General features: G+C 46.6%; 1 protein-coding gene across 1 annotated transcript in view; it reads left to right on the top strand.

Moving 5' to 3' along the window:
* parapinopsina (parapinopsin a) overlaps positions 1-18793 on the top strand; it is a 37094-nt gene that overhangs the window by 14015 nt on the left and 4286 nt on the right. The window contains exons 2-3 of the mRNA XM_056240434.1: positions 3695-3727; positions 3808-4147. Coding sequence (XP_056096409.1) covers positions 3823-4147 — 325 coding nt within the window. The 5' untranslated portion in view covers positions 3695-3727; positions 3808-3822. The remainder of the gene's footprint in view (positions 1-3694; positions 3728-3807; positions 4148-18793) is intronic.

Genomic DNA, 18793 nt, shown 5'->3' on the forward strand with positions numbered 1-18793 from the left:
TTTCTCCTGGCCAAACCGCTCCTAGAACGAGGTCCACTAACACCGACTGAGGGGCCATGTACAAAGGGCATGCTTTAACTGAGGCCTGGGCGACCTCCGACTGCATTGGTATTCGTTACCTCGAGTTGGCAGTTCACCTCGCTTTGAGCCACCGCTGCTCAGCGAGCTGGTACTGGTCTGAAAAGACAACATCGGGACCGCTGTGCTAAGCTTTCCTCGTATGTCACAACTCGCCCGTCACCTCCTCCTTGGAGTCAGAAGCTTCTGAGGTCGCTTCATTCCACTATTTCTTCCGGCCTGCTCAATCATGCCCCCGACGAGCCTCACGCAGCTATGACCAGGGAGAGTGGCCAGCTGGGCAGGGACCACTTCGGGGCTGCACAGTTACATCTGTTTGCCTCTCCGGACTCGTCCCTCTGCCAGTTGTGTTTCTGTCTGAGCGGACATCCCTTGGACAGACACCGGCTCTCAGCTGACCCTGGGGCTCTGCAGAAATGCGTTCCCCAGTGAGCCTTCTAAGAAGAGGCTATGCGATTCATTGTCGCTTGGTGCCTGGTCAAGTTCAGTGATTTATCACACTCAGGTGTTGAGCAGAGATGCTCCTAAAGCTCAGTGAATTTTATCACACTCAGGTGTTGAGCAGAGATGCTCCTGAAGCTCAGTGATCTTCATATCTAGTGTTAAGCAGTGCTCCTGTCTTGTATGCGCATGTCGCTTGCACCTACTGTGCTAAGTCAGTAGTGGAGCAGGTCTTGATAGTTACCCCTTATTGGCCCAACCAGAACTAGTTCCCTCGACAGCCTTCCTGACTTCCCCTGAATACATTTCGGGGACGGGGCATGATGGCACCTGCTTTCAAAAACTGGACGCAGAGGTTCAGGTGGCTACCACAGGAATATGTGGTAGTTACCATCACTTCTGCAAGCACCCCCTAAAAGATAAGGCAGTTGTGCTTCGCTAATTAGAAGTGGAAACCTATTAGTTGAATGAGTCTTCTCTCCGTGAGGAGATCCTGAGAGCGTTCGGTCATATCAGTGCTCTCTTTCCTGCAAGATGGGTTGGAGTAGGCTGTTCCTTCACCCTCAATATGATGACGAACATCATAATGCAGAAGCATGGGAAGCACGTCCTGATCGTCAGGTTCCTGAGGGAGCAAGGGAAATCCCTACCGCTCCCAAAGAGGACCAGGTGGTGAACCTACAAGCGCTGCCTGGAGGAGGCAGACCCAGCCCTGGCTTTTCTCTGTCTGTCCTCTCCATTGCGGTTTTATGTACGTAGAATGCATACCCTGGACCTCAGACCGGCTCTTGTCTGTTACGGAAACCAGCAGAAGGGAAGGCTGTTTCCAAGCAGAGGTTGGCCCACTACGGTGGTTGCCTTCAGCTTGGTGAAAAAGTTTTCCCTAGGTGCACGTGCCCACCTGGGTGGTGAGCTCCTCCTAAGTGAGAGTATTGCTCCCTCCTAGGCGTTGACACAGAGTGCCTCGCCAACAGATGTTAAATAGAGTTGGGGGCTGGGCGACACCCATCATGTTCGCTAGAAGACTAGCCTACGTGTCGAACCGCTGCTTCCTGTGGGCTCCCTTCATATGAAGCCAGTTTCACTGTAAGCCCGGTTTGTTGTGTCGGCTTGCGGCGCCATTCCCCTCCTATGGACTGAATACGTGCGCAATTCTTGCTCCAGTTGAGTTCCCCTTTTTTAGCCGAGCCCTGTCGAGTTCCTCAATACCCTTCGGCAACGGACGTGGCGGAACGTCCGAAGCCAGGCCTATCACTCGTATGCACTGGTGGAACCTGTGTTAGGCTGGGTCCATATGCTGTGATCCCTACGGCGATCCTATATGTGTATTCTTCCACGGTAAGGCTCCCTGCTCTGCCGTCACTGTGCGGTTGAGTCTCCCCCCTGTCATAGGCTGGAGCCTCCCCAGTGACATTCGATATGTTGTACTGCCCGGTCATCCGCCCAGTTCATATGTGTATTCTCCACATGTTACCTCCCTTCGGGCAGGACGTGGCTTCCGCAGCGTCCCTTCCTTCCATGTACAGGGAACGCTTTCCCAGTGGTCCTGTAGGAACAGCAGTGACTTCCCTGGCCTAAGCCCTGTCCCTTTCCCGCCTTAAATTGCGGGGTGGTCTGGAGGCTTTTGTCTAGGCACTGGAAGGTGGCAGCTTTAGTGGCGTTTTCAATGGTTATCCCCATTCAGTCGACGTCGACTATATCTGACGTTCTTGACTGAAAGGGAACGTCCTGGTTGCGTATTCAACCCACCGTTCCCTGAAGGAGGGAATGGAGGATGTAGTCCCCTTGCCACTACCGCTGGATCACCGCTGACTCCGAGTTACGCTCGGCTCCTCAGTGAAGAGCAACTAGTGTGTGCATCCACTTCCGTATTTATACCCGCGCCGCGGGGGCGGAGTGTGTGATGTCATCATGCACGCCATTTCCCATTGGCTCGTTCAATAGCACTCGAAGACGATTGGCTCCCTGGCAGGATCCCCATTCAGTCGACGCCGACTACGTCCTCCGTTCCCTCTTTTAGGGAATGGTGGGTTGTATACGCAACCAGGACATTCCCTAACCCTGACTCCATAACCTGTCATTAAAACAATCAGTGTACAGTTCTGACAACATATTTTAACTTTATAAGCATTTATATTCTGTATCTTATAAAATCAAAAAATGTCATGCAAGGCATCAGGCGTTTACAGCAAGTGAAAAGATCAATGTGACACTCGTTTAGGTGACTCACATCGCGCCCCTGTATGTTCCTTTGCATAAAATTAAACAATATAGAGCACAATAACAAATTTATAGATACAAAAATTTACGCAAACCTGTATTTTACTAAAGACACGCACCAATTTGAACAGAGCTGCACTGCTCTCTCCTGAAGCCCGCGATAAATAACTCAACCCCTGGGTTGAAAAACTACCCAAACACTGGGTTGTTACATCTGACCCAGGATCTGAGTAACACAAAAGCTACCCAAACACTGAAAAAATAACCCCAAAAAATTTACCCAAAAGGCTCAACCCAGGATTTGGGTAAAACAAATAACTTTTTTTTAGAGTGTATAAAGTTGATTACAGGAGAAAAAACAAAAACGAAGCAGCACACTCATCAATCCCATGGCAGGTTGAGGCAGCACTCCAGTGATTCCCAGATCATACCTTAGTCACGGTTACAATTGTGTTTCCTGTATCCCAACCTCAATAATACACCTCAGGAATACCACTTAAACATGCGCATCACTGCAACTGATAACGTCCATCCATTCTCCAAACCGCTTATTCTGGTACACCGGAGTCTCGAGCCGCATAAATCATTATTAATCATTATAAAACACTGTGTGCAGTTACACATAAGCAGGGAGGACTCAATTAACTGTTATGATTCAGAAGGCAGGCAAACTCATTTTAATCTCATGAAAGGAAGGTTAAAAGAAAGGCTCTTTGATTAATACACAAGTCTTCCTCTTCCTCTGAAATGAACTTCTGCGAAATGGCTTCAACTGTGACCTCATCGCTCAATAAGGCTGATATAATCAAGATAAGTGCCATCATAGATCTCCAGATCTTCATAATCTGACAGAATTATTCCATTCACAATCCGGATCTAGGGATTTTCCCAGTAAGCCAGCAGTCAGACATAAAAAGAGCAGAGGAGTCATATATGCCATTCTCCTCATCTGCAGCTATTATCAGTGGCTTAGCTGTTCTTGTGTGAGGTTCAGTGTGTGGTTCAGTGTGCGGTTCAGTGTGCGGTTCAGTGTGTGTGAGGTTCAGTGTGCGGTTCAGTGTGTGTGAGGTTCAGTGTGAGGAGATGGGCATGACCGCATGGGGAGGCACTGTGCCCAGCAGAGCAGCGAACGAAAGCCTCATGCCACGGATGGGCTACACGGTCCTGGCGGTCATCATCGGCCTGTTCTCGGTGCTCGGCATCGTGCTGAACGTGACGGTGGTGGCGGTGACGCTGAGGCACAGGTCGCTCCGGCAGCCGCTGAACTTCGCTCTGGTGAGCCTGGCCGTGGCCGACCTGGGCTGTGCCGTGTTCGGAGGGCTGCCCACCACACTCACCAATGCCATGGGCTACTTCAGCCTGGGCCGGGCCGGCTGTGTGCTGGAGGGCTTCGCCGTCGCCTTCTTCGGTGAGCGGCTCTGTCAGCCTTTTATGCATACCTTATTGGGTTCGTTAATCATTGCATTTAGGTGAATGTTTGATTATTCTATTCTATTATTTAACTCTGTATTGAAATTACCTCCGTTCAGTCAGACTGCTATAACACTTTAAATCTTGCTCCGGCCGGGAATACTTCTATAAATTAGTATTAACTTTCTTGTGGAAAAGCTTGTGATCAGCTTTGATTCATCAGGTGACATAGTTGTCAATGTATTACAAATGTACAAAACAGATATTAATACTTTAAGAGGTCTGTAAATTATCATTATATTAGTTAACGAAATACATTTTTACTGTAAATTTAAGTTAAGTCTGTAAAACCTAAAATGTTGCTACCATTATTTTAACAGTAAATGTCTGGCTACCACAGCTGCTGTTTTACAGTAATTTGACAGACTTTTTTTACAGTGTATGGTTAGTTATATTAGATATTATCATTTACATTTAGCTTTATATTGGTCCATGTCCATGATCAGAACAGACCCGCAGTCCTTCCCACCAGTTCAGAACCACTGGTCTTGAGAAAGGGACTCTTTTTCTGGTAATTAAAAAATATATATATTAAAAGGCTCAAAACTTGAATAAAAGAGAACAAAACTTGAACATAATTGAGCTGAATAATGACACTATTGTCCTCTGTTGTAACATCAACATTACTGAACTGAATCGAATCATCGCTGAACTGATTCAAAGTGAACGACGATACTATAGTCTTCTGTAGAGATGAGTTGAACTAATTTTATAATTGATGAAATTTACACAGTTATTGAACTGAACTGAACTGAATTGAGCTGAATAATAACACTATTGTTCTTTTAACTCTTTCCCGCCATTGACGAGTTTTTCCGGCTTTCCGTCTTTTCCCTGTTATACGGTAGGGGGCGCTATTACTCATCTACTGAACGAGTACTGAATCTCCTGATCTAAACACAGGCGAAGAAGAAGCAGAAACAAGCGATATCATGTGTAATCATAAAATATAGCGATCATAAACATTAAACAGCATATAAATCAAAACGGTCTAATGTTCCTCAATGAAATGTTGAAGCATGAAGAGTTTCGTCTGAAGCTTTGAGGTGTTGAGGAGCTCGATCTACTCCATCTGTGTTTTAATCATCGCTCTGAATCCCTTCTGGAGGAAGACTTTGACTAAACGCTATTTTCTCAGCTTTTTGTTCAAAATATTGCTTTTTTATGAAACTTACCCACATTCAAGTGTTGATAAAAAAGAGTAATTTGATAACAAATGAGAGTTCGTTCGATTAGATATTGTTTAGCTCATTTGGTTGATTAGGTGCTCGGTTGAATGATAATTTGGAAAAGTTAATCCTTGATTATTCGTATTATTTTTTGAGATAGATGTATATTTGTTTTGTGAGTTAAAGGTAGTCGTCATTTGAAGGTAAGTGCATTTTTATTGGGGTACAGATGAAACCTCATTCATTTTTCCCCTAGTAGGTATTAGCAACGCTTTGCGTTGATTTGTTATTTTGCCTTTTTTATTTTTGTGCAGGCTTTTGGGTGAAGCACACCGCCGTGGCTACGGGTTGGGCTGTACTGCTCAGTTCGGAACCATCGGTATCTGGTGTTTAATGTCGCTTTGCTCTTGAAAGCTGCATGAAGATTAGGCATAAATGCAGTTTAGTGGGTTGATAGGCAGGGTAGTAGGGGAGACGGTGAATGAGTGTTGTATTTGTGCCTTATTGGAATTGTAGATGCACTTACTTTAAGTTGAGAGTGTAGGTTAAATCTACGAGTTTAAGAGTTAAAATGACATCCGTTGAAGAATTTGTTAAAGCTCCGTCAGAGGACGTGTTAAATTCGTTCGTGAAGCAACAATTGTGGGAACTTGTAGAGCATTTTAAAATTGGTGATGTGGATAAAAAGATAAAGAAGAACGAACTTCGTTCTATTGTGAGAGATTGTTTAATCAAAAATAATCTTCTGATTATTCCCGCAAAGAAAAAACATGATATTGAAAAGAAAACTCCGTTAGATATATTTTCAGGGTTGTCTTTCGAACAGAAGAAAGAGATTTTGCAAATGCAACAGACTCACGATAGAGATTTGGCCTTGGAAACTAAACGGTATGAGTTGGAGATGGAAAAATTAAGAACAGATAATTTACTCAAACAACGTGAAATTGAATTGGCACAGAAGAGAATAGAGCTTGAACAATCAGAACGGGAGTTTGAGCTGCAGGCGGAACGTTTGCAATTAATAAAGGATGGTCTATTACCATCAGAGGGTGGTGAAAGGTTACATTTGTCTGGCAGTTTTGACTTTGCTGGTAATTTAAGACTGCTCCCTAAATTTAACGAACGTGACCCTGATGTTTTTTTCTCTTTATTTGAGACTGTAGCGGAAGAAGGCAAATGGCCAAGTGCAGTCCGAGTTATTATGCTTCAAACTGTCATTACAGGCAAAGCACAAGAGGCATACGCAGCGCTTACGATGGAGGACAGAAGGAACTATGATAAGGTAAAAGTGACTATTCTAAAAGCGTATGAGTTAGTTCCTGAGGCATACCGCCAGCGTTTTAGAGGTTGGAGAAAAGGTGAACGGCAAACACATTCTGAGGTGGTAAGAGAACTTGTTTCACATTTTGATCGTTGGTGCAGTGCTTCCGATGTTGATAATTTCGAGAAGTTGCGTAACTTGGTTATTTTAGAACAATTTAAGAACATTGTTCCTGACTATATTGCTACATATATAAACGAAAATAAGCCAAATGACGTGATTGAAGCTGCAGTCTTGGCAGATGATTACATATTGACACATAAGAACGTGTACCAAGAGGGTCGACCAGGGCGTCAGTATGGTAACTTTAGTGAAAATAGAACGGCATCAAAGAGATTTGAACAATCTTATATTTCAAATTTTGAGAAGAGAAATCGTGGGAGGAGTGACCGAGACTTGGTATGCAATTATTGTTTCAATGTTGGTCATTGGAAAAATAAGTGTCCTATTTTGGCCTCAAAGTTGAAATTTAGTCCAAAGAGTAAGACGAATGCAAATGTTAGTCCTGTATTGCTGACGGAGACTACAGGAATTAATGATTTTGCGAGTGGTGCTTCTATGGGAGTAGGGAACGCAGTGTCTGAGTCAAAGAGTGATGGTACAAAACAGTTTGCACCATTCATCACGGAGGGGTTTGTTTCTTTGATTAATTCAGATAAAAAAGTTCCAGTTAAGATTTTGAGAGATACCGGAGCTTCAGAATCCTTTATTCTTGAATCGGTCCTGCCTTTTTCTGATGTATCTAGTGAAGGGAGGAACGTTTTAATCAGGGGAATTGGATTACAGACTCTTTCTGTCCCTTTGCACAGGATGAACTTGACTTCAGAGTTGGTCTGTGGAGAAGTAACCTTGGGAGTCCGTCCATCCTTGCCAGTGGATGGTGTCATGGTAATATTGGGGAATAATTTAGCTGGAGATAGGGTATGGCGAGAGGTAATTCCACCACCTGTGGTAGTGCCCACTCCGTTGATGGTAGAGTCTGATGTGCTAAAGCAAGAATTCCCTGAGGTATTTGTAACGTGTGCAGTAACTCGTTCGAGGAGTCGTGAGGCATCTTGTGAAGAGAAAGAATTGTTTAATTGTGTTGTGCCGGGTTTGTCTACTCTTTTTCCTATTACTCATAGGGAGCTGATGACTGCACAACAGAACGATCCTGGGTTACAACAACTGTTTGAGAATGTTATTCCATCGCAGGAGGTAAGAAGTGCTGCCAGTGGATATTTTATCCAAGATGAGCTACTCTTGAGGAAATTTATTCCCTGTGCGAAGGGTTTGATTGAGGAATCTGTAATTCAAGTAGTGGTGCCAAAGCAATTTCGAGAGGTGGTAATGCGAGTTTCACATGGTGAAGTTGCTGGTCATTTCGGAGTAAATAAAACGTACAACAGAGTTTTGAGACAGTTTTATTGGCCGGGTCTGAAAAAAGATATTTCGGCCTTTATTAAAACATGTCATACCTGTCAGTTAACAGGGAAACCGAATCAGTCTTTGAGACCGGTGCCTTTGTGTCCTATTGTGGTCACAAGTAAACCCTTTGAGCACCTAATAATTGACTGTGTGGGTCCATTACCTAAATCTAAATCAGGTAATGTATATTTGCTGACTGTGATGTGCCAAACAACTCGATACCCGGCAGCGTATCCAATTAGAAGAATTACAACTAAAGCAGTTGTGAAAGCGTTAACCCAATTCATCTCTATTTTTGGGATACCGAAGATTATTCAGAGCGATAAAGGGTCTAATTTTACTTCACGTATGTTTGCTGAGATTTTGAGAGTGATTAAGGTCAAGCACAATCAATCAAGCCCATATCACGCCCAAAGTCAAGGTGCGCTGGAACGTTTTCACCAAACATTGAAATCGTTACTACGTGCTTACTGTGTGGAGTTGAATCGTGACTGGGAGGAGGGTTTACCCTGGTTATTACTTGCAGCTAGAGAGGTACAACAGGAGAGTTTGGGTTTTAGCCCGAATGATCTTGTATTTGGTCACAGTGTACGGGGTCCTCTTTCTGTTTGGAGGGAAGGATTGGTTGAAAAGGATCCTCCTCAGAATTTGTTGGAATATGTAGATGGTTTCCGTAGACGCTTATTTTTAGCTGGAATGAGTGCTCAGAAAAATCTTGTCGGAGCACAAGATAAGATGAAGAAACACTTTGATAAACATATCGAATGCCGTGTTTTTATGCCGGGTGATCAGGTGTTGGTTTTGTTACCTTCATCTGGATCTCCGTTTTGCGCGCGATTTACTGGTCCGTATACTGTTCTTAAAAAAATGACTGACCAAAATTATGAAATTGCAACCCCAAATCGGCGTAAGGCTAAACAGTGTTTTCACGTAAATTTACTTAAGCCTTATCATTCTCGTAAATCTGACACTCAACTGGTTAAGCCAGCTGTTACTGTTGCTGCTGTCCCTCTGGATACTTCTCAACCTTTTTCTGTAGAGGGAGGGGAGGATGTGATTGTACCTGGAGACTGTGTTTTGCTTCCAAGGTTAAAGAATTCAGAGACCCTTCAGAGTCTAGATGCATTGTTGGCACATTTGTCAGAGTTAAAAAAATCAGAATTGATAGAGTTGTTGTTTGATTTTCCTAGTTTGTTTGCAGATGTGCCCACCCGTACGCATTTGATCCAGCATGATGTGGATGTGGGAGACGCGAGACCTATCCGTCAGCGTTTTTATAGGGTTCCTATCAACAAGCGGAATGTGTTGGAGTCAGAGGTTCAGTATATGCTTGATAATGAGATTGCTGTTCCTTCATGCTCCAGTTGGGCTTCACCATGCTTGTTGGTAAAAAAGCCAGATTCTACTTATAGATTTTGCACTGATTACCGCAAATTAAACGCTATTACTAAACCTGACGCTTTTCCACTTCCTCGAATGGAGGATTGTGTGGATCAGGTGGGGTCTGCGAAGTTCGTAAGCAAATTAGACCTTCTAAAGGGATATTGGCAAGTGCCTTTAACTCCCAGAGCTCAAGAGATAACTTCATTCATTACACCATCAGGGTTATATTCTTACTCTGTTATGAGTTTCGGTTTGAGAAATGCACCCGCAACCTTCCAGAGATTGATGAATAAAGTGGTCTTCGGCCTGGAGGGTTGTGCGGTATATTTGGATGATGTTATTGTGTTCAGTGATACATGGGAACAACATTTGGTACATCTCCGTGCGCTTCTGCTGCGTTTAGCTGAGTCATGTCTGACAGTTAACTTGGCAAAATGTGAGTTTGCAAAGGGTACTGTCAGATATTTGGGAAAAGAAGTTGGACAGGGTGAGGTGCGTCCTGTTCAAGCTAAAGTGGCGGCTATTCAACAATTTCCTCCTCCATCAACAAAGAAGGAGTTGATGCGTTTTTTAGGGATGGTTGGGTATTACCGGGGTTTTTGCCAAAATTTTTCAACTGTTGTTTCTCCGTTAACTGATCTCCTTAAGGGTGCTGTCAATTTTGTTTGGAGTACAAATTGTCAGAAGGCGTTTGAACATGTTAAAATGTTATTAACTGTTGCTCCTGTTTTAGCTGCCCCTAGGCTGGATAAGCCATTTAAGATACAAGTAGATGCAAGCCAGATTGGTGCTGGAGCCGTCCTATTACAGACTGGTGAGAGTGGACTTGACCATCCTGTAAGTTTTTTTTCTCGTAAGTTTAATACTTACCAAAGGAACTATTCTGTAATAGAGAAAGAGGCATTATCCTTAATTTGGGCTCTTCAGCATTTTGATGTGTACGTGGGGGGCGGAATACCTGTGGAGGTTTTTTCTGATCATAACCCTTTAACGTTTTTACACTCTTTACAGTCTCCGAGTCAACGGTTAATGCGCTGGATTCTTTTTTTGCAGCCTTACAGTTTAACTGTAAAACACATCAAGGGAACTGATAACGTAGTGGCAGATGCGTTATCTCGTGTTCCTGAGTAGATTGAATGGTGTACTGTAGGTGTTTTAACAGTTGTTACTATTTTTCTGTGCGCTCTGTTTGTTGCCTTAATATGCTTTCAGGATCCAGATTGCTGGAAATAAATTGAGTAATCTAGGAGATTAGAGGTGACTGTGGGAAAACACTGGTAACACGGGAATCGGACTTCATAAAGAATGTTTTGAAAGGAAAGTATGATTTGTTTATTTTATTTTTCAGATTTTTTTTTGAGAAGTTCTGAGGATCCTCATAAGATATCGGATCTTTTAAAGGGGGGTGTGTGACGGTTCAATGAGTGTTTGTGCAGTGAGTGCTCGTGTGTTTTGTCCCTGAGTTATAGGCTGATTGCCGGGAGGCGTGGCTTTACACCTGAACCAGATTATGGTGTTTTAAAAGACACTGGGTCAAACAGAGACGGGAGTTCGATGGCTCGCGGGTGATGTTGCAGCTCTGGGAACTTCCAGAGAGCTCACAGGACATATGGGTCACGGGAGAGCACAATCGCTTCGGAGAGCTGATGTGATGTACTTCCCCTGCTGACGATCTTCTGATTGGACTTTTTGATTATGTTTTGGTTATGTTTGGTTGAACTGACATCACTTGAGCTTGCCACGTACAAATACATGCTGACACACTAACTAACATTTATACTGATCCCTTGACACCACATGTTAATTACTTTATGTAAATAAATCTTATGGTTTACGCAGCGATTGTGTGGCGTTTGCGATCTTTTGTTGCGATCTTTAAGAAGAATCGTAACAAATGGATCCCGGACGAGCCCCCATTTGTTACGATTCTTCTTAAAGATCGCAACAAAAGATCGCAAACGCCACACAATCGCTGCGTAAACCATAAGATTTATTTACATAAAGTAATTAACATGTGGTGTCAAGGGATCAGTATAAATGTTAGTTAGTGTGTCAGCATGTATTTGTACGTGGCAAGCTCAAGTGATGTCAGTTCAACCAAACATAACCAAAACATAATCAAAAAGTCCAATCAGAAGATCGTCAGCAGGGGAAGTACATCACATCAGCTCTCCGAAGCGATTGTGCTCTCCCGTGACCCATATGTCCTGTGAGCTCTCTGGAAGTTCCCAGAGCTGCAACATCACCCGCGAGCCATCGAACTCCCGTCTCTGTTTGACCCAGTGTCTTTTAAAACACCATAATCTGGTTCAGGTGTAAAGCCACGCCTCCCGGCAATCAGCCTATAACTCAGGGACAAAACACACGAGCACTCACTGCACAAACACTCATTGAACCGTCACAACGATGAAGCTAGAATAAAACGGGTTCTCTTTCTAACATTCGTTCGGCATCCCACTATGGGAACGCCCCTGGGCGTGACCGATTGCGGAAGCACCAATTACACCACGTCTGCCAACCATGGCAGACCAATCGCTGCAGCCATCAGGGAGTCCCGGCTCCCTGTTTATAAACCGCAGCTACTTCCCGTTTCGCCATTCTCGCTCTCTTTCCCGTGGAAGATTTCGGAAGCTGTCCTCAGAAGACTTTGGGAACTATTGCTTAACAGTTTTCAGACAGAGCCGATAGGTAACGTCCCAAACGCAATACATTCCCTAGGTTGTTAAATGACTTCGTCACTTAAGAGTGCGATAATTAACGAGTAGACGAGTTTTCCTGCTCTTAAGTTTTTCTACTCATTTTCCAAGTTTTTCTGGGCACTTACCATGCACCAAAAAAATAAGGAAAACATTCTGCTAGTGCCCCCCAAGAGATCGTCTTCCCCTCCACCTTCGAGGTCTGTTATGAGGGAAGAAGGTCTAACGTTCACAAGCATCCTTTCAAAAATAAAGTTTCCTCTGACGCATCCAGGTCAAAGACAAAGGGCGCAGAGTGTGATAAAAAGAGAAAAAGATCACAAAATATTAAAACAATCACAAATAAACACCTATATAACTACTTCACTGGAGCGGTCTTCCCCCCCTTTGCAGCACCTCTAGTGAGCGAAGACGGGAAGCCCCCCTCGCTGCTCAGGCAGTGACCTGGCACGCATGCGCAGTTCATCCCTGGGTATTAACCACCATAGAGAGGGGATACAGGCTTCAGTTCGCTGTAAAACCTCCTCTGTTCAATGGAGTGGTAATTTCAGTGGCCAAAAGGGAAGCAGCTCTGGTTTTAGAGGAAGAAATAGCCTCTTTAATGAGAAAGGGAGTGATAAGAGTAAATGGACTGCATTTATATAGCGCTTTCACAGACCCAATGGCCACCAAAGCGCTTTACATATTGCCTCACATTCACCCATTCACTCACTCACTCATACACCGACGGCGGTGTCAGCCAAGAGTGATTCCAACGGAAGAGAGCCACAAGGGTTTCTACTCCCGTTATTTTGTGATTCCCAAGAGAGGGGGAGTACTCTGTCCCATTCTGGATTTATGGGTCCTCAACAGACACCTCAGAAAGTACAAATTCAAAATGCTGTCTATCAGAATGTTGTGTCAAAATATTCGTCAAGGAGACTGGTTCACCTCGTTGGATCTCCAGGATGCATATTTTCACATAGATATTTTTCCTGCACACAGGAAATAACTGAGGTTCGCCTATCAGGGCACAGCATAAGAGGATATACCATTTGGCCTAGCTTTAGCCCTTCGGGTATTCAGCAAGTGTGTAGAAGGAGCCCTGACTCCGTTGAGGAGATTAGGGTTCAGGGTTTCATTATATCTGGATGATCTGCTCATCTGCGCACCGTGCCTACGGCAGGCAGAGAGCGATACACACACACTAGTGACGCATCTGGAGAGATTAGGTTTCAAGATAAACCAAACGAAGAGTTGTCTATCTCCGTCTCGGGAAATAGTCTACTTGGGTCTCAGGTTGAATTCTGTGATGTTTCGAGCTTTCCTATCAGAGGATCGCATCAAAACTTTTCACAGCTGCCTCTCCCTTTTTCAATGAGGGAGATCAGTCTCTTTCAGAATGTGTCTTCTAGGACTACTAGGACGGCTACTAGGACTGATGGCCTCATCTGTGCCGGTGGTTCCCCTGGGGCTGTTGCGAATGAGGGATTTTCAGAACTGGACAGCGTCACAGGGCATGCGCCCCAAGAGCCACCTCAGCCGCAGGGTGCGCGTCTCACCAGAATGCACAAGCGCTCTCTGTCATTGGAGAGCCCCGTCTTTTCTCAGGACAGGATGCCCTCTGGGTCCTATCGTACTGAGAACAGTTGTGACGACGGATGCATCTCTCACAGGATGGGGCGCATTGTTCGAGGGCAGAACAGTGAGAGGATTGGTCTCCCGCACTGAGAGAGAAGCACATAAATTCTCAAGAGCTACTGACAGTGTTTCTAGCTCTGAGACATTTCAAGAATTTTCTCAAGAATCATCATGTATTGGTCAGGACAGACAATACAACGGTGATAGCCTACATAAATCGACAGGGAGGAGTGCGTTCTCACACGCTTCACATGGTAGCGAAGAGATTGTGGAGCAGCAGGACCTTCCTGTCATTACGCGTGACACATATCCCGGGGATAATGAACAGGGGAGTGGATCTTCTGTCCTGAGGGAATCCCCTGTACAGGGAGTGGAGACTCCACCCCCAGGTGATCCTCATGGTGTGGCAGAGATTCGGCCAGACTGCCGTAGATCTCTATGCATCGCGCGAAGACGCACAATGTCCCCTGTTCTTCTCTCTGGTCGGTGACGATGCACCATTGGGTGGGGATGCTCTAGCCCACGAGTGGCCAGACGTGTTACTGTACGCGTTCCGTTGAGCTTGATCGAGCCGACACTACGGAGGGTTTGGGAGTGCAGACGTGATGATTCTGATCGCGCCGCACTGGCTGGGGAGACTGTGGGTTGCGGAGATTGCGCAACTGCTCTACGACCAGCCTTGGCCGTTACCAGCGCGCAGGGATCTCCTCTCACAAGCATGGGGGGAAATATTCCACCCCTCCCCTCAGAAACTAGCTCTCTGGGCCTGGCCCGTGAGAGGTTGAATCTGAGAGCAGCCGGGCTACCTCCGAAAGTTATTGAAACGATTCAGAACGCGAGAAGTTCGAGTTCTTTATATTATCTCAAATGGAGAGTTGTGGATGGTGCGCAGATAAGAACATTGTTCCTTTCTTGTGTTCTGTTTCGGATGTGCTGTGTTTTCTTCAGGACCTCCTGGATAAGGGCAGAGCTTTTTCCATGGTTAAGGTGTATCTGTCCGCTATCTCGGCATGTCATATTGCTCTTGACCCAGGTACCATTGGCCAACACCCTCTAGTCTGTCGATTTATGAGAGGTGCACGTAGGCTTAACCCAATATCAAAGCCGCTGGTCCCGCCATGGGATTTGTCTGTGGTCCTGAATGCGCTCTCTAAAGCCCCTTTCGAGCCCATTGATAACATTGCCTTAAAGCTGGTCGCTTTAAAGACGGCTCTGTTACTTGCTCTTACAACAGAAAAAAGGGTGAGTGAACTACAGGCTTCATCAGTTCATGAGGTTCGCTCCAGGTGGTCAAAGAGCTAATTTTAGAACTAACCCGTCCCCAAAGTGTATGATCACACGGATACAGTAAGACCTTTTCATCCACCTCCTTTTTCTTCTCCAGAGGAGGAGAGGTTACAGAGAACCCGCACATTGCGTAAGAGCAATCAGCTGTTTGTCTCGTGGGCTAACTCTTACAAGGGAAAATGTATCTCCCGTCAACGCCTTTCCCACTGGGTGGTAGAGGCTATCGTGTTATGTTAAAATAGCATGAATATAGAGCCCCCAGTAGGACTACGAGCGCATTCTACTAGGGGGATGTCTACATCCTCGGCTCTATTTAAAGGTATTTCTATTCAAGAAATTTGCGCGGCAGCCAGCTGGTCCTCTCCGCACACATTTATTTGTTTCTATAGACTGGATGTTACAGAACCCTCTCTGGCCCACTCAGTTCTGGGAGTGAGTAGTCAGGTTGTATGAGGTGGTTCTAATTAGGGATGCACCGAATCCAGATTTGTGGGGTTCGGCCGAATACCGAATCCACTGGTTAAGATTCTGCCGAATCCGAAACCGAATACCGAATCCTACTCTCATCCTCAGTCCATTAACACAGTAAACACATTAATGAAGTAAACAAAGTGGATTTTTCATTTTATTTTATTACTGTAAATAATAAACACTACTTTTACTTTTATAACTGTAAAAAAAAGAAAAAGAATAAGCAACATTATGCATTTTAACAGCGGCGATGTTGTGTAGCCTATTTAGAGTCCTTGCCACCATGAGACAAATCGGCATTGCAAATTGAACATGTAGCTCGACTTGAATTGCCTTCTTTCACTGAAAGTACTGCCAAACAACACTTTTTCTGCTCACGAGTTCCATTTTCACTTTCTCACAGCCTACTGCATTCGAACGGTCCACCTACTGTAACGAGTGGAAATAAGGTGTGGCCCCTTTAAGAACTGCGCGCCGTATGTGTCGTGCGCCTCGAACACATGCCTATGTATGCGGGTTATTTCTGTTTGATGCTCATTTTTACCTTATTTTGTTAAGTAACGCTGTGGATGGTAGAACGTGTGACAGACAGTTACACAAGTTCGATTGTGGAATAAAGTGCGAGTTGTGAGATGCCAATCGCCTCCGTGAGTACGTCTGGCCTCTGCAATAACTTTAGCTGTGAGCTATCCCTATTTTTCTTCCTGACACAACACGTTACACTACAGGCTTGTTCGACTTGAACCGGCGCTGCACAGACAGATAAGTTTATGACATCAAAGTCCCGCGAGAGCAATTCAAAAGCATAAGGAGCCGTCTGCTCTCTATTCGTTCACGCGGTACTTTGATGTCATTCACTGATCGGTGACTTCGACGTAGCGCGCGTAGTGCAAGCCTAGGGTTCGGTTCGGTGGAAAAAAATTCTGAGGTTCGGCAGAAACCGAACCCCGTTAAAATTCCCAATATTCGGCCGAATCCGAATCCGAATCCTGGATTCGGTGCATCCCTAGTTCTAATAAAGGGTGTAACGCTGTGGGTCCGTGTGTAACGCTGTGGGTCCGTGTGTAACGCTGTGGGTCCGTGTGTAACGCTGTGGGTCCGTGTGTAACACTGTGGGTCGCTCCAGCTTGTGTAACGCTCCAGCTTGTGTAACGCTGTGGGTCCGTGTGTAACGCTGTGGGTCGCTCCAGCTTGTGTAACGCTGTGGGTCCGTGTGTAACGCTGTGGGTCCGTGTGTAACGCTGTGGGTCCGTGTGTAACGCTGTGGGTCCGTGTGTAACGCTGTGGGTCCGTGTGTAACGCTGTGGGTCCGTGTGTAACGCTGTGGGTCCGTGTGTAATGCTGTGGGTCCGTGTGTAACGCTGTGGGTCCGTGTGTAACGCTGTGGGTCGCTCCAGCGTGTGTAACGCTGTGGGTCCGTGTGTAACGCTGTGGGTCCGTGTGTAACGCTGTGAGTCCGTGTGTAACGCTGTGGGTCCGTGTGTAACGCTGTGGGTCCGTGTGTAACGCTGTGGGTCCGTGTGTAACGCTGTGGGTCCGTGTGTAATGCTGTGTCCGTGTGTAACGCTGTGGGTCCGTGTGTAACGCTGTGGGTCGCTCCAGCGTGTGTAACGCTGTGGGTCCGTGTGTAACGCTGTGGGTCGCTCCAGCGTGTGTAACGCTGTGGGTCCGTGTGTAACGCTGTGGGTCCGTGTGTAACGCTGTGGGTCCGTGTGTAACGCTGTGGGTCCGTGTGTAACGCTGTGGGTCCGTGTGTAACGCTGTGGGTCCGTGTGTAACACTGTGGGTCGCTCCAGCTTGTGTAACGCTCCAGCTTGTGTAACGCTGTGGGTCCGTGTGTAACGCTGTGGGTCCGTGTGTAACGCTGTGGGTCCGTGTGTAACGCTGTGGGTCCGTGTGTAACGCTGTGGGTCCGTGTGTAACGCTGTGGGTCCGTGTGTAATGCTGTGGGTCCGTGTGTAACGCTGTGGGTCCGTGTGTAACGCTGTGGGTCGCTCCAGCGTGTGTAACGCTGTGGGTCCGTGTGTAACGCTGTGGGTCCGTGTGTAACGCTGTGGGTCGCTCCAGCGTGTGTAACGCTGTGGGTCCGTGTGTAACGCTGTGGGTCCGTGTGTAACGCTGTGGGTCCGTGTGTAACGCTGTGGGTCCGTGTGTAACGCTGTGGGTCCGTGTGTAACGCTGTGGGTCGCTCCAGCGTGTGTAACGCTGTGGGTCCGTGTGTAACGCTGTGGGTCCGTGTGTAACGCTGTGGGTCCGTGTGTAACGCTGTGGGTCCGTGTGTAACGCTGTGGGTCCGTGTGTAACGCTGTGGGTCCGTGTGTAACGCTGTGGGTCCGTGTGTAATGCTGTGGGTCCGTGTGTAACGCTGTCACGCTGTGGGTCGCTCCAGCGTGTGTAACGCTGTGGGTCCGTGTGTAACGCTGTGGGTCCGTGTGTAACGCTGTGGGTCCGTGTGTAATGCTGTGGGTCCGTGTGTAACGCTGTGGGTCGCTCCAGCTTGTGTAACGCTGTGGGTCCGTGTGTAACGCTGTGGGTCCGTGTGTAACGCTGTGGGTCCGTGTGTAACGCTGTGGGTCCGTGTGTAACGCTGTGGGTCGCTCCAGCTTGTGTAACGCTGTGGGTCCGTGTGTAACGCTGTGGGTCCGTGTGTAACGCTGTGGGTCCGTGTGTAACGCTGTGGGTCCGTGTGTAACGCTGTGGGTCCGTGTGTAACGCTGTGGGTCCGTGTGTAACGCTGTGGGTCCGTGTGTAACGCTGTGGGTCCGTGTGTAATGCTGTGGGTCCGTGTGTAACGCTGTGGGTCCGTGTGTAACGCTGTGGGTCCGTGTGTAACGCTGTGGGTCCGTGTGTAACGCTGTAGGTCCGTGTGTAACGCTGTGGGTCCGTGTGTAACGCTGTGGGTCCGTGTGTAATGCTGTGGGTCCGTGTGTAACGCTGTGGGTCCGTGTGTAACGCTGTGGGTCCGTGTGTAACGCTGTGGGTCCGTGTGTAACGCTGTGGGTCCGTGTGTAACGCTGTAGGTCCGTGTGTAACGCTGTGGGTCGCTCCAGCGTGTGTAACGCTGTGGGTCCGTGTGTAACGCTGTGGGTCCGTGTGTAACGCTGTGGGTCCGTGTGTAACGCTGTGGGTCGCTCCAGCGTGTGTAACGCTGTGGGTCCGTGTGTAACGCTGTGGGTCCGTGTGTAACGCTGTGGGTCCGTGTGTAACGCTGTGGGTCCGTGTGTAACGCT

The sequence above is a fragment of the Rhinichthys klamathensis genome, unplaced genomic scaffold (genome assembly GCF_029890125.1).
Source record: "Rhinichthys klamathensis goyatoka isolate OS25496 unplaced genomic scaffold, OSU_Roscu_1.1 h1tg000599l_1, whole genome shotgun sequence".
NCBI classification, from domain to species: Eukaryota; Metazoa; Chordata; class Actinopteri; order Cypriniformes; family Leuciscidae; genus Rhinichthys; species Rhinichthys klamathensis.